This window comes from Puccinia triticina, chromosome 9A, assembly GCF_026914185.1.
Source record: "Puccinia triticina chromosome 9A, complete sequence".
NCBI lineage: Eukaryota > Fungi > Basidiomycota > Pucciniomycetes > Pucciniales > Pucciniaceae > Puccinia > Puccinia triticina.
In genome coordinates, this window is record NC_070566.1 from 4,614,440 (window position 1) to 4,629,171 (window position 14,732).

A 14,732-nucleotide genomic window follows, 5' to 3' on the forward strand; every position below is an offset into this window, starting at 1 on the left:
TTGTATATCTCTAAACACACGTTAGATTTACAATCTCATATGTCTCTTTCAATCTACATTGCTTTGGCACTGTTTCAGGTGTGATCTGGCAAATGGTCTATGTCCATCATACTTAAAAGAGCTGTGCTTGTGTTTGTGGAATCATCTTGTAAAGGCAATTCAACTTGGAAGTTGGAAGGTTCTCAATTTCAACATCCTTTGCTGGGTTTTTAAGCCTGATCTTGGGAGTTTTTTAACTAGATGCACCAATCTAGTGAAACAAGAAGCAAAATCATACTTATACTCATTGTATTTGTATTAAAAACATGTTCAAAAGTCTTTAGCCACATTACTGGCGCAAGTTACTCCATTATACCCGTAAAACTATCAGCCCTGCGCAGAATTCTGGGAGGAATCACAATTGGAAAACTTGTAGCGAGATGGTTGCAGAGAGCTGATAATCTGCATTCTGGTCACAACCCCTACAACTCTAGACTGTATACAAGGTGTTGTGTAAACCTCTACAAAACTTTCAGTTTCCCTAGCAGGGAACCTCCCAGCAAGGCATGAAGCTTGTGGGAGAAAGATTCCACATTTGATTCCTTGAAAGTTTCATCAAACTCATAAATTTCCATGAAGACCGGATCGACAGATCCGTAGAAATCCATATAATACCTCCCAAAAGGAAGAAGATATTTCGAACCAGTGTCGCCTTTGCTCTTTATACCCTTTGGTAGAGCTTCTTTCATCTAATAATTGATCTTGAGTAGGCTGTATGGTGCCGGGTAGTCGAGTTTAAATGCATCGATGAAAAAGGGGGAGAAGACAACAACGAGCAATTCTAACTTACATAGGGTCAAGTATCTCGAGATATGACTAGACATAGAAATGTATTAGAAATCACTGAGGAACGAAAACGTGAAGCAGAATATTTTGAACCCCTGCAGGGATCTGTCGACAGCAGAAGTGGAGTGTAAAAGTGTAGTTTCAAGCCGATTTTGAGAAACTGTCTATGCGGGAATCTGAACTTGACTGGTAAGCCTCCACTTCGCGGACAACCTCGTTGCTCGCTCCCGCTGCTCGCTCAGGCTCTTCGTTGGGGGACTTAGTTAAGCTCGAGATAGGATGGGTTTTGTAATACTTCTGGAGAAAATGTCGTCTCAAGTCGATCGCTTTTCTTCGCTCTGATACTGTCACTTTGATATTTCTCATCGAATATTGGACCTACATCATTCCAAAAAAAAGGTTTGATTTATCTTTTCAGTCTACACATTTCAAATCAGAATGAAGGAAACAAATGGAACTAAAGAAAGGAAACCCAACCGCTTTTATCTGCCTGCGAATTGTTGATAAAGGTTCTCCTGGGTTACTAGGATCAACTAGTCTCCCAAAGATCCTTCGAGCTTCTGTGCGTTGAACTAGTAAGATGTTACGTTCCTTCAGGAGTATAAACCATAAAGCCTGGAGATCCTCAAACGATTTCCTGCGTAATTGGGCGACGGACCAGTGCGAATCTGAAGAAAGGATAGTACCACGCAAAAAGATAAGTCTTTGAGTTGTTATGTTTTAGGTAACAGCGAAATGAGAATCATTCTTTCGGTTGGCTTACATCTGGCATCTGACACCGAGCACTCTTCCATTATTTGACCACCTCGAAAGTAATCGTATAATGGACTCCGAATGTTCTTCTCGTAATCCCAAAAGTCATGATCGGCTATAATGGAAGACGCAGAGGCCCCCTGACTGAGGACTTCTAGTCTCTTTTTTTCGTGTTCAAATGCGCGCGCTCTCATCTCAGAGAAAGACTTTCTTTGCTCATGAGTGTATAGCCGATGTTCTTCCCTACCGTAGTCGTGGACGAGTGAAGGTGCACCCCGGTTGATTTCTTGAACCGGAAGCTTCCACATCTGTTTGGGTGGATCTGAGGCTAGTTTTTGTTCCATTTTATCGTCCTCTTCCGTCGGCGTCTCGAAATCTTTCTTCCTCTTGTCAACGTATTCCTTATCTTCTTTCATGATTTTTTCTTCTTGTTTCGCTTTGAGGAATTTCCGTTTGGGGTCCGCAATCCAATCGACTTTTGCATGGACGAACTTGCCGGTTACTCCGTCTCTTCGACGGAGGACGTTTTGAGAAGAATCGTGCTTCCAGGCGAATTCGTCTAAGTTTTTCTGGCTCTTGATGCCGAGTAACTTTCGCCGAGAAGAGGCTACATGAGAAGGTTCGTTTGGTGACAGTTTGAAAGACGGTACGGAGGGGTGAATCGGTGGTTTGGGGCGATTACGTTCGCGCGGTTTTCTAGCTTGGTAGATTGAAGTCGAATGAAATTGAGAGGCAGTCGGTGGTAGTGGCATCCGGAGATGGGTGTTGGATGTGTATAAAGTGGTCCAGTTTGTTGGGCCGGTCGGCAATTTCGCGTGGAAAGATTTCCATGATAAAGTACCGGGTATCATCGCCAAACGATCTGCAAGGGTGGTGGCAATCGACAGTCAGACCCGTCGCAAAACAGTCCTTCGAGCGGTAATCAAGGGGGGCTTGTTTCCAACGGTGTTTTTCGTACCACAATGCCCGACGTCTGATAGTAACTTACTGGAAAATTAGCACCAAAAGACAAGTTCATAACTGATCACGTATATTCTCTATCCACTCACCTTGGTGCTCGCGATCGGGATGGTGCGAATCGTCCGTTTCCTGGCAATCGGCTAAATATGTATTTGCTGAAACTTCTTTTCAAGGCCAGTCTCGAGTGACGGTGCCATGGACTCCGGAGGGCGTGCCCCGAAGTCGCGGCTGGCGGGAGAGCGTGCTTTCAGTACTGCGGCTGCGCACGTCGGCCGTGCCCGCTCGGCCAGCCACTTGTGCAAGTTGTGCTTATCCCAAGTCAATCCGACCTCTTCCTTAAATATATGAATCCCACGCAGCTTGGCCACCATCGGGACCATGATCAATCGAACGACAATAAACTTTGAAAACAACCATCATCTGGTCAAACCGGAACTTGGGATCTCACAGCGGGCTCTCCTGGTCGTCTCCGATTCCATCGATTGCCAAATTCGGGCGTGGCATTCTGGGAAGCTTTTCAAACCAACCTATCGTAAAAACATCACGAATTTTGGTAAGCTTGGTTCATGAACAGTTGTATTCAATCTCTCTGATGAATTGAATTTCAATCCTCATGTGCTGCCGAGGTGTATGATGCATGAAATCTGACCTATGTCGCCCTATCTACGTTTTATTTCTAGTATTCGTTGGCGCTTTTGTGTCGGCATGCGTTTGCGTAGGAGCTCAATCGGTTTTTCCGGATGCAGGTTTTCATTCAAACTATCTAAAACTCCATCCTCTCAAAAAGCACACTTCAAGAGAAGACGAAATGTACGACTTGGAACGCTTTCAGGATCCCAAGCACCCACTGGATAGGATCATCCAACCTCAGCAACAACCTACCCAAAGTTTCTTTTGTCCGGCACGTTTCCTGCGGTTTTTTGGCTTGGTTGAGCCTTCTAATACCGACTCGCATCAACCACATTCCAGGCAACGTAGATGGATCCAGGAAGAAAGCCGCTAGACTCCCTTCTTTAACCCTTCCCTGAGCAGCCACAGTGTTGCCCCACGTGGAAGACATCGTAGATATTCAATTGGCTTGTGTAATAATTCGTTCTCCTTTGATCGTAATGACAAAAACAGCATTTTCATTAAAACATTAAAACCTCCAAATTTTCAAAAAATTGTTGCTTATGGCCTTGGCTATAACATGAAACCGTTGGGATTTCACCATTTGGTGAATTTCTACCCCGTCACATTGGTCAATATGCGCACGTATTTATTTCCCAACGTTTAAACTGATGAAGAATACAAGTTGAGGTTTGAAAGAATCAAAACACTATTACACTTGGCCCAAAATGTGTGAAGGGGTGCGTAGCATTACGAAATGTGATTTGGCATTAAACAGCGCAACACCCAAGTTTAATCTAAGTGATCAGTAAAATGATAAATCAACCCCACAAGTCTGTGTCACAAACGTCACTACTGACTTTCGCGATCCAAATTACCCTATTAGACGGAAAAGAGATGTGTGGTATGTAGTATAGTGTCCTGAGCGCAAAGCTCTTGTCAGGGGGACTGTGAACCGGATGCTGTTCTGCACCATACCTGGTTTCCGAATCTTCACAAAATGCAAATAAGGGGTTCTTTAGATTTGACATTGAGGGCTCTTCCCGTGTCTCACTCCCGTGAAGGCAACGTGATATGATTTTCTATGACCCCATCTCGAGTCGAGCTTATTCAAGCCGTTCTGCAGGAAGGCCCCGCAGGGTCTTTGTTCGCGCGAGGGGCGCCTGCTCGCCACCTCACAAGGCAAGGTTCGATCTGGAGGGCTCTGGAGCTTGTTGCTAAGGATTTCCGGCAGAACACAGGCGGAAATCGAGCGCAGTCTCGCAGTATACTGTCATCGTATGATAGCCGGATGACTCGTTGCTATGATGTAACTCGGGCTTGGAGAACCCTGAACTTTTTGTCCAGTCTTGCAAAAACTTCCCCCGCAATCTCAGTGGCTGTTCATGGTCTTGGCCATCCAAAGTCCGAAAGCGATGGGCGCCATGTGGTTGCTGCCTAAAATAAGGTTCAATGTGTACTTGGTGACTCTGGCTGACTCTGGTCTCTAAGCACCCCCGCGAAAAAAAATTAAAACCACTTTCGGATTTTGCGCCAGCGAAGAGATTATTATCGTTTGGATCTCCTGAGCATCCGGATTTTCTCACTCGTTCATAAGGATTGATGATTCAGGGAAAAGGAGCGTGACAAATTAAAACTGTCGATTAACCAATCCCATGTGTCAAACTCAACCATTATCAAACTAACTATTCGACGAACATTTGGAAATTCACTTTGAATCCTCCCGTAAAAGCAATCGTGTCACCTCACCGTGACTTATCATCACTTGAAATTCATCTCTCGTAATCTCAACCCTCTCGTCGAGACGTAGCGTCGAGCACTGGATTCTGAAGGCACCCAAGGAAGCTGGCTCGCTATCGCGCAAGACAAATCGATCCTCAGAGCTCAGGAGTAGGACGGGAATTCATTTGCTTACATCGTCACCCAATTCACTTGTTCGATCCCCCTCGGGAAGGCATTCAGGAAGAAACATCTACATATATTCGAGACTGGAGTCATTTCGTGGAGCATACAAGATTGCCTACTGCTGATTCGTCAACAAAGTGAGAAATCACGAATCGGCATATACACCAGATAGCAGGCCGTCTGAGGATATCTCGTACAGCTGCACAAAGATTTGGAGAAAAGTTCAAAAGAATGTCGGATTTATGTCTGAAACCTTCGAACTCAATCATTAACTCAATTTCGACATTTGGCCACAAGAAAAGTGTGAGTACATCATGACATGTCTTCATTATTTCTTTCCTCCCCCCCCCTTTTTTTTTCGAAGCTAGGAGCAAATCAAGTCATATAGATCACTTTCTCCCCAGCTAATAATGATTTGATACAGATCAGTAGAAAAATATTGGTTCTGGGGGATGAATCAATTGGAAAAACATCTTTGTAAGTTATTTCTACTTTTCATCCACACCTTGAACTTCCACATCTTTAGATGGATGCATGCAGATAACACATTTTATTGCGAGCACCATTGTCATAACCAACTCGGGAATTATAATTCTGGAAAGACTTGTTGCATTGATCGTTTTTCCATTGCTGTTGAATTTTCTGACATTGTATTATTGTTAACTACACAAAACAGATTGCACGTTTATGCAAGGGATCATTTCCCGCAAGTCTTTGAGCCTACTGTCGTCGAAAATCACACGATAGATGTCTTGGTGTTTGTTCATATGCTTTTTACGCCATTTTACTTATCTAAGCCCTTTTTCTTCTGCTCAACTTAACATCCTTTGCCCATTTTACATGGGTTCTACTTGTACTTTTTTGTTTTTTAGGGGCGACCAAATCGTTGAATTATCTCTTTGGGATAATGTTAGTAAGTTGGATTCTCCGCTTTGCTTATTTACATTCTCTACTTTCCCGTTTCTTTTTTCCCAATCAAATCTCCCTGCTGCAAAATCAAAAATAAATCACGCAGAAAAATGGGAATATGTGTTGTTGCTAAAATTCTGTCTACTATGAAGACTTTTCAAGACAAGATGAAGTTGGAAAAGCAGGGCCTTCATCTTATGCAAACGCCCATGTGATACTGCTATGTTTTTCGTGAGTCTTGCAGTCACATTGTACCATTTTCCCCACGTGTTTTGCATTTGCTTACCATTCTTTCTAAACCACTGGATCGTTCATCTTTTTACCCCTGAGGAACAAAAGCGTGGACAAACCGACTTCGCTGATGAATACCGAAAATAAGGTGCGAGCAGATGTCTCTCGTGATTCAGTCATTTTTCAGTGAATCATTCGAGCCACTTCCCTGTCGCATCAAATATGACCTAACCGGTCTCCTTTTTCTGGTTCCAAAAATACAAGTGGTTGGATCAAATCATTGAACAATGTCCGGGGGTTAAGATATGTTTGGCAGGTAAATTGATAATCTTCGTTTCTCTACCTCCTCTCCATCAAACAAAGTATTAAACTTCACTGCTGACAGTGACATGGGCTTTTCGGTTGCTGATATGTTTATATGAAGCTTTGAAGTGCGATTTGAGAGATGACCCTGAAACAAGAGCTCACTTGGCAAAATACAGTCAAAGACCGATCGATTATGAACAAGTACGTATTGATTTGCGCACTTAACGATACGCAAATCACCAGGATAGTCAGATACGCAGACACAATGATCTAACCTTGGTATCTCTTTCCGTCGTTAGGGTCTCGCAACAGCACGGAGAATTAGAGCATCTCGATACTTGGAATGCTCCGCTAGACAAAATCGTGGTGTCTCTGAAGCATTTCTCGAAGTTGCTAAAGTTTCAATCAGCTCGAAGTCTAATTCAGTTTACAATCTGATCAGACCCGACAATCGGTATCTTAAAAGGGGGAAGAGTTCCACTCGTTCTTGTCTGATTACTTAAGGCAGCTCTCAGATCTTTCTTTGTCGCGAATTGTCTTGAGCACGTGTCTTCTCCGTGCAAGTGTGGAAATACCTCGTCCCAGAGCAAAAAGACTCGCGACTGTCAACAAGCCGGTTAATCCATCCCTTTTTGAGTGTTTCATCTTTTTCTGGACGACTCTTTCAAATCCACCAATTACGGACAATTAGGCGATGTAATTATGTAATAGATATGTATTAGGTGTAATTCTTTTCCATCTGATAGAATGAAGTAGCATTCCAAGTTTTGATTACATTTATGTAAGTAATCACAGATCACTGGAGGACTTCCCGTCGCCTAATTGATTTAGTCTTAGAAGGTGCCGCTGATCAATTTTCACCAGCCAGAGCCTTGTTGCACTCCAGATAAAGCATTTTAGCCTACGGGAAATCCTCCAACTACATATATTGGTTTGGAAAAACTCACATTGTTTTTCAACACAATCATCAATCTAATTGCAATACATATGTAGTTTGTGGGCTCAAAGAAGCGCAAGGAGCCCAGGCACTTTGAGGCCGCTTGCCCGGGGCTCTATTCAGGACCGAGATTAGCTGAGTTCGGTCCCGAAACGGTCCAGCGGCGCGTGTCCACCGGTGAGCGTGCTTGTTGTCATTACCGACGGGGCTCCGGCTATGTTAATGTGCCGCAGGTCTGATCTACGACTGATTTATCTGATGGCCGGCTGCAAACGATGGAGGTAGCGGCGAGCAAAATATTCCGCCCATAGTCATGGTTTGCCTCCAGGGTATTTCGCACTCACGCCCGACTTCCCGGTAATCGAGCACCGAGGCTCAAGGTTTGTGGTCAGGGAAACGGTGTTTCCTCAGATCTTTAATGCTCAACACCAGCAGTTTTACATTCAATTGCAATCAGACGAGGAGTGGGTTGTATGGATACTCCATGAAAGTTATCGGTCGGCGAATGGAAATGCAATGATGAGAGTAGCAGAAGGATCTGAACCTTGACAAAGAGAAAATAAGTACGCTGCTTCGGGCGTTTTTTCCTGCCTCATTATCTTCCAAAATTCATTAATACTCAGGATGTCAAGATTTTCTATTTTGGCGCTCGCTTATACTCGTGCTCTCACCCTTCTAGCAAGTGGTGGTCCAGGAAAAGACTTCTTTGCACTTTCTACTTCGGCGATCCGGGAAGATCGCACTACCTGGACCAATATAACAAGCTTGATTTGCGAGCCAAGTGATTCTCCCTTCTTTTCTTTATCATCAGAAAAATTACAATACAAGTTCGATAACGTTGCCATAAACTCAACAATGCAGCCATTCCGGGGTGGATTCTTCAAATCGACGTGTTTTGTGAATCCGATTCATGAAGATCCCGCCGATTTTTGCATCTTCGTCAACCCCACCGTTAACCGAGGCCAAGGGCTTGTGATCATTGCTCCTGAAAATGAACTCGAACAAGGCGTGGTGGACCTCGACCTTTCGGATGATCTGCCTAATCTAAATACGATAGAAGTGGTGGATATGCCTGAAAAGGGCGGCAAAGGAGCGGTGGCTTCTCGCAACATTCTAGTCGGAGAAGATGTTGCTTTGATGCGTCCTGTCGTTCTCCTTCCTCTTGGCCAATCAGTATGGAAAACTCGCTTCGGTCAAAGTGTTCGCCGGCAAGCCATCGATCATTTACCGCTTCACACTAGAGCCGCTGTGGCCCGTCTGCACGGTGAAGGCACAAACACGGACGAGTTTATTTCAAATTTGATTGATGTTAACACATTTAACAGTAAACTCCCAACGGGCTATGCTCTTGGGAGTCTTGTGGTGGATGCATCGTGAGCTTTAACTCTCTCTCAAGACTATTTGCGAACGCATAAATGAACTCCTTTTCAAAAAACTACAGTCGACTCAACCATGCCTGCCGGCCTAACGTGATTTACCGCTTCGATTTTGGCACACAGATTTTAAAAATGAAAGCTTTCAAGCCAATCGCAAAGGGAGAGGAGCTGACTATAAGCTGTAAGGAGAGTATTGTCATTGGATTTGCTTTGGATACTGAAATCACGAAACTCTTCAGATCGCTTCCTGGACATGACCATAGAGGAGCGACGAGAGGGCCTCAAAAGAACTTTTGGTTTTGATTGCCGTTGCTCACATTGCCAGATGCCTCCCCAACTTCAAGAGCAGTCAGATCAACGGGTTACGCGAATATCGAATTTGCAAAACAAATTTGACTCCGATGATGATCACTTCTCGGCTGAAGAGGTTCAGGAGTTCCTTAGTCTTTGCGAAGAGGTATTTAAACGCTTCGAGATATCCCCGCAGCCGCTTTGCTAACTTAGCCTCCGTAAATCAAACAGGAACAGATTCCGTCCTGTATGGTCAGCGCGAATGTGGTCGCTGCAGAATTTTACAACTCAGAGGGTAAAAAACAGAAAGTGAAAGAGCACGCTAAAGTGGCAAGGACCCTTGGTCTTATGGTCTATGGATCAAGTTGGGCTGATCTCGAGCTGGTGGAGCTACTTATCAACGCGCCTTATAAGCTCAGCTCATATTTTTGCACAAAATGAAACTCACCTGACTAGATCTGTTATTTTTCTGATGTGGCTTCTGAAATTTTCTCATCTTTACTTCCTGCTATCATTGTGTCACATTTCAATAGATCAGAGAGACTTTGGAGCCAAAAAATGGGATCACAGGGGAATAACTTGGGTCTCCTTTCTTAGTACTTACTTCCACACATATTGAACTTTTTGTTAGAGTTTCATTGTGATATATAAATGAGACTCAATCAGAAGGGGTTTTTGAGGGAAGGATTCAATTATGTAGACTATTGCACTGCAAAAAAGCTCAAGCAGAACCAAGCTTTAGCTGCTATTGTAACTCCATCTAGTTAGATAATGGCCTTTTTGGCACAGTCACTGTGCATTGGAACTTGTGAGATTTCAATTGACTAAGAGTTTTATTTCATTAGAATTTGGTTTACAAAGAAACTGGTGATTTGTTAAGAGAGTAGAAACAGGTTTAGCTCTTACCTAAGAGCAAGGGTATATGGACTACTAGACTGTGATGGAAACAGTGAGAGATTACGAGTGAGAGTAAACAAAGAAACAGCAGAATGTAGATGATATGTTTTTGGAGTTTTTAAGTATTTTGAGAGGAACTCTGAGGAGAAAGATTATCGCTAGTGAGTGCGCAAGTATTAAAAAGGAAAATAGAGTTTGGACAAGACTTGGTTTAGAACAAGGAGTGGAAGTTAGATTGTGATCGCTGACAGACGCAGACAGAGTTTTTAGGTGATTAAGGGATTGACTTGGTGCTGTCTGGTGAATTCAAAGTGGCGAATAGTGGTTGGAGTTAGTTCATTGGCCGAACCAAGAGACTGCTTTTATAGCCGAGATTCTCTGTGCTTACAGGTACGAAGTCCGCAAGGACGAGCATCCTTTCCAACTGATAAATCAGGGTTCAGGGTTTGATTGTGCCACATCCGGTAAAACAACGGCGGTTTGGGCTGAAACAACGCCTGCTAGAGCTGCAGTAACAAGGGATACGAGTTGTATCATATTAGTTTGGGACTTCAAACTGGTTTGTTCACAGCTTGGTTTTTCCCGAAAAGGAACACTTACAGCTGAGGAAACGGGTTGCTTCCGAATCCGTAATCTGACAGAGCTTGGGTTGAGTCTGCCTTTGAGAAAGGTTGGAGGAATACCACGACTTGCAAGTAACGGTGTGGGATATGGAAAAGTGAAAAATCAAACGTTTTTCTCATACACATGACTGCTCATAAAATGCCTCAAGATGCCACCAAACAAACCCCAGAAATGGATTCTACAGCCAACTTCACCCTTAGTCACCACTGGAGGTGTCACTGGATCCCCACTGCATTAGAAGTTACAACTCTTTGGACCCCACTAGACACCTATCACATTCTTGACACACAGTCACCAGCCTCAATTCAAGGATCACAGCATTATGCTTATACACATCACAGGATACAAACATAAATCTCCCCATCAGACTACATTCATTACATAGTATCAAGTATTCCCTTACTTCCATACTATGTCATCATTTTGCACTGCCTCTGCAGCCTCAGACCTCATTTAAGCACTCACTGAATCTGTATGACACTTCATGCAGCCTACTGCCACTTCCTGACATCTTCATGTGGCACCAATGCAGCCTTCTGATAACAAAGGGTAGTTACGCTACGCGTAACACGTAGATAACAATAAAGTAACATATTTTTTGTTGTTATCTACACGTTACGCGTTACGCCGGTGCAATTACGTTGTTGCACCAGATTAAGCTGTTTTTTTATGCTTTTTGCGTTATCCAGGCGCGCGGGGCCCCTGAGAACAAGCAAAAAATGAGGCTAAAAAAGCCTTAAATGGTCCGTTATTGCGTTATCCGGGGCATAACGCGATAACGGGCCTCAAAAATGAGGCCTGTTACGTTACACGCGGGGCCTGAAATGACCCGTTACTAGTAAAGTAACGGGGGGGCCTGGATAACGGGGGTATTTACGTTACCAAAATTGTGCGGATAACACAATGTAACGTAACTACCCTTCATTGCTTCTGAAATCATCTATGTTAGAGATGCCCCGGAAAACCTGTTGCGGGTACCTGCCAATGGGTGCAGATGCCTGACCCGGGTAATTCAATCCACAACTGCCCATCTCTTCAACCGGAAGGCCTGATCCTTTCCGGCTGCCAAGGTTTTACAGCCTTGGCAGCCAGAAAAACCCACCTGGTTGCCAAGGACACACAACCTCATTGACCAGGAGGGATTCCTTTTGGTCTCCGGGGCTGTATCTCAGCGACCAGAAGGATAAAAAATCCTCCCGGTTGCAGAGGTTGAAAAACCTTATTGACCAGGAGGAGATTATCCTAAGATGAAATCATCCTGGTTGCAGAGGTTAATAACTTCAGCGCCCAACCAGCAGGTAACCTCCAGGTCACAGAGGCTACCTTGTCGACCAGAAGTCAACCACCTGGTTGCCAAACTAACCTTGGCGACCAAAAGACAATCTTGTGGTTGCTGAAGTGACCTCAGCAACCAGAAGAAAACCTCCTGGTCGCAGAGGTCCTATTGCAACCAGAAGGGCTTCCTTCTGGTCGGCCAGGTCATGCCATGCCTCTTTGAACAAAAGCGGTCCCTTCTGGTTGCTGAGGTGAGTTTCAAGGGGCAGGTATCTGCGGGGTGCAGATGTCAGGATTCAGTTGAAACAGGCTGCGGGTACCCAGGTGCGACAGAGCCATCTATAATTTATGTACCCCTGCTGACAGCTAAAATGCCTCATTACCCTGTCCAATGGTGGGTTGCTACTTGGCATTTATCAATATTTTAACGTTATCATAGCACTTTTTGGTCACTCTACACTAACCCAACCAGTAGCCATGGGGAAATGTGGTTTGATATTGATATCACACTGGGCAGGTGTTTTTTTTCAAGTGTGCTACAATATCTATGCGCAGAGAAGCAGATATTGATCAATATATTGAGCAAAAAAAGGCCATTTCAGGACTGATTTGGCCTTTCATTTCTTGATAAAGTGTTTCCCTGCTTGATAATGGCTAATTTGGCTCTTCATTGCTCAATAACATGATACTTTCAATGACACATTACTTTACTAGTAACAGCTGTACAAAAAAAGGCTGGTGACAATAGCTGTGAAGCGGCTATCCATGCACTAGCGTTAACAATAACTGTAAAAATGTTAGGTGCAGTTTGCTACTTTACTCCACAGACCCATTTATTGTTGAGTAAAGTAGCAACCCACTGATTCCTTGTCTAGACTAGATGAAACCCTAACTCAGGAGTCCCTCCCAGGGGGATAAAATATCTCACATTTGTCTATAATAGGGCTCTCTCCTCTTCCCAGTTTTCTTCTCTCCAGCTTAGTACTTCACAGTTATTAATCCCGGGCAAATTGGGGTCATTAGAAGCATACAGGTTAAATGGTCCTGTATGCCTGTCAGGTCATAGAATTCATGTCAGATGTACATAACAAGCTGTCCCAATCCTGACATTCAGTTCACACTTTCAACCTGTCACATGCACAGTGACTGTGCAGAGGGTTTCACAGACCTGTCCACCTCATCTTACATAAATGACAGCCAGTCCTGTAAATGGTGTGTGACACAGGGCGCGTGATTTTTTTATGTAACATGCAGGACCATGCAACCTGTATGGCTGTCATGAACCCAATTTGCCCGGGGTAATGGACATTGCCTGCCGGACAATCCAAGGGCTGAGCCCAGAGATATATTTATTGATTTTATTCTTTTCTACATCAATGATGTGATGGAGAAGGGAACAAAAATGGGAATTGTACTCTCCAATAGTTGAATTTTGCTATTTGCAAGCGTCCAATGCCCATTTTGTATTTTCCAACACAAACTTGTTGCCAAAGCATTCAATTATTTCATCCAGAAAGACATCCACCAAGAAAAGTTTTTCATGGGGGAATGGATGAACATGAAGATCAGCATACAATTCATTGACTCCTTGATCTTGAGCATTCTCTGTTATAAAACCTTTGGGGCCGGGGTCTTGCAAAATTCAGATGAATGGTACCCAAAATGCTGAGCGATCCAATGTAAGGACTCAGTTGAGTCCTTCACTAAACTATCTCAAGGGGCACAAGAATGGGCACTGAGCCTGAGGATTTTAGCTCCAATGGTTGGGATGAATTACTAGCCACAAAAGAGAGAATAATGGTCCGGTTCTCTTGTCAGTCTATATACAACTATCATAGTGGAGAAAAGGGGAACTCACCTAGCCACAACAGAGAGAATAATGGTCTGGTTCTCTGCTGAGCTAGGTGGGGAAGCAGGAATGAGATGAACTAATATCAGAAGTCTGTGACAGTCTTGTGAAGTTGGCTGTGTGTGGGGCTTTGAATCCAATCCACCTTGCACTCTTCCAATTAGAAATTTTGGTTGATGTGAAGAAAATTAGGGATGAGACAAAGTAAACCAACAAGGTGGACCAAGTCCCTGGCAAACCATACATCCTTGAGTTTTGGTGGTTCGGGGACTTGATGGACACAGGCTTGTGGCAGAGGGATCTCAACTGGGGGGGGGGGGGGGGGGCTGAGTACAAGGAAGGACACAGGGTAGCCGTTGATAAAAGGCTCTGGGATTAAAATGGGGGTGAGAATTCATTGGAGGAATAGGATGAGGATTTTGTTGTTGAGGAAGGGGGAAATGTGGGATATGTTTTTGTTGGGAGGGAGAGGCGAAGTGATGCACATGGTGAGGAGGTTTCTGGAAAAATTGGTCTGGGTACTCAGGGGAAGGAGTAAGATGTGGGGGAGTGTCAGTGCTTTTCTTTAAGGTGACGGGGCCCTGAATGGAAATAATACTTTAGTAACCGTAGGGATAGCGCTGGCAAGGCAAGGAGAAGAAAAAACACAAGACCTGAGTCTCTCTCTACTCAACTGACTGTGCCGGAGGAGCAGCCACACCACTTCACTGGAAGCGGGGCCTAGCAGATCAATGATATTCTGGAATCTACACGTTTCTGAAGTGGGAGAGAGAAGAGGGAGAAGAAAGGAAGCCTATCAAACTGACCAGCTCAGAGAATTACAAGACACCAAGTAGTGCAGTCAAAGGCAGGTGGAGGTTGATGAGGTGGAGGGTGTTGAGAGAAAGAAGTGAAACTGGTGCTAAGGCCCCAATTTCTGATTCTGATCAGCAATGCAGACAGGCTTGGTACCAGGAAAACTCTGGAGGAAATTCCCAAGAGAGTT

General features: G+C 44.2%; 4 protein-coding genes across 4 annotated transcripts; 3 read left to right on the forward strand and 1 right to left on the reverse strand.

The window, feature by feature from the left end:
- Nucleotides 1-728: 728 nt before the first annotated feature.
- Nucleotides 729-2,429, reverse strand: PtA15_9A464 (uncharacterized protein; the record flags this gene model as incomplete). The annotated part of the gene is made up of 5 exons (XM_053172675.1): nucleotides 729-750; nucleotides 830-855; nucleotides 1,177-1,203; nucleotides 1,303-1,493; nucleotides 1,589-2,429. The coding sequence occupies 5 exons, from the start codon at nucleotides 2,427-2,429 to the stop codon at nucleotides 729-731; spliced, it is 1,107 nt and encodes a 368-aa protein (XP_053023892.1).
- Nucleotides 2,430-2,916: 487 nt separating this feature from the next.
- Nucleotides 2,917-3,541, forward strand: PtA15_9A465 (uncharacterized protein; the record flags this gene model as incomplete). The annotated part of the gene is made up of 2 exons (XM_053172676.1): nucleotides 2,917-3,091; nucleotides 3,219-3,541. The coding sequence occupies 2 exons, from the start codon at nucleotides 2,917-2,919 to the stop codon at nucleotides 3,539-3,541; spliced, it is 498 nt and encodes a 165-aa protein (XP_053023893.1).
- A 1,742-nt stretch (nucleotides 3,542-5,283) lies between these two features.
- On the forward strand, nucleotides 5,284-7,001 carry PtA15_9A466 (uncharacterized protein; the record flags this gene model as incomplete). The annotated part of the gene is made up of 9 exons (XM_053172677.1): nucleotides 5,284-5,355; nucleotides 5,477-5,529; nucleotides 5,729-5,809; nucleotides 5,925-5,965; nucleotides 6,114-6,192; nucleotides 6,301-6,340; nucleotides 6,457-6,508; nucleotides 6,617-6,699; nucleotides 6,798-7,001. 9 exons carry the CDS (start codon nucleotides 5,284-5,286, stop codon nucleotides 6,999-7,001), a joined length of 705 nt encoding a protein of 234 aa, XP_053023894.1.
- Nucleotides 7,002-8,290: 1,289 nt separating this feature from the next.
- PtA15_9A467 (uncharacterized protein) lies at nucleotides 8,291-9,114 on the forward strand (the record flags this gene model as incomplete). Its single annotated transcript, XM_053172678.1, has 2 exons — nucleotides 8,291-8,808; nucleotides 8,877-9,114. The coding sequence occupies 2 exons, from the start codon at nucleotides 8,291-8,293 to the stop codon at nucleotides 9,112-9,114; spliced, it is 756 nt and encodes a 251-aa protein (XP_053023895.1).
- Nucleotides 9,115-14,732: the final 5,618 nt, after the last annotated feature.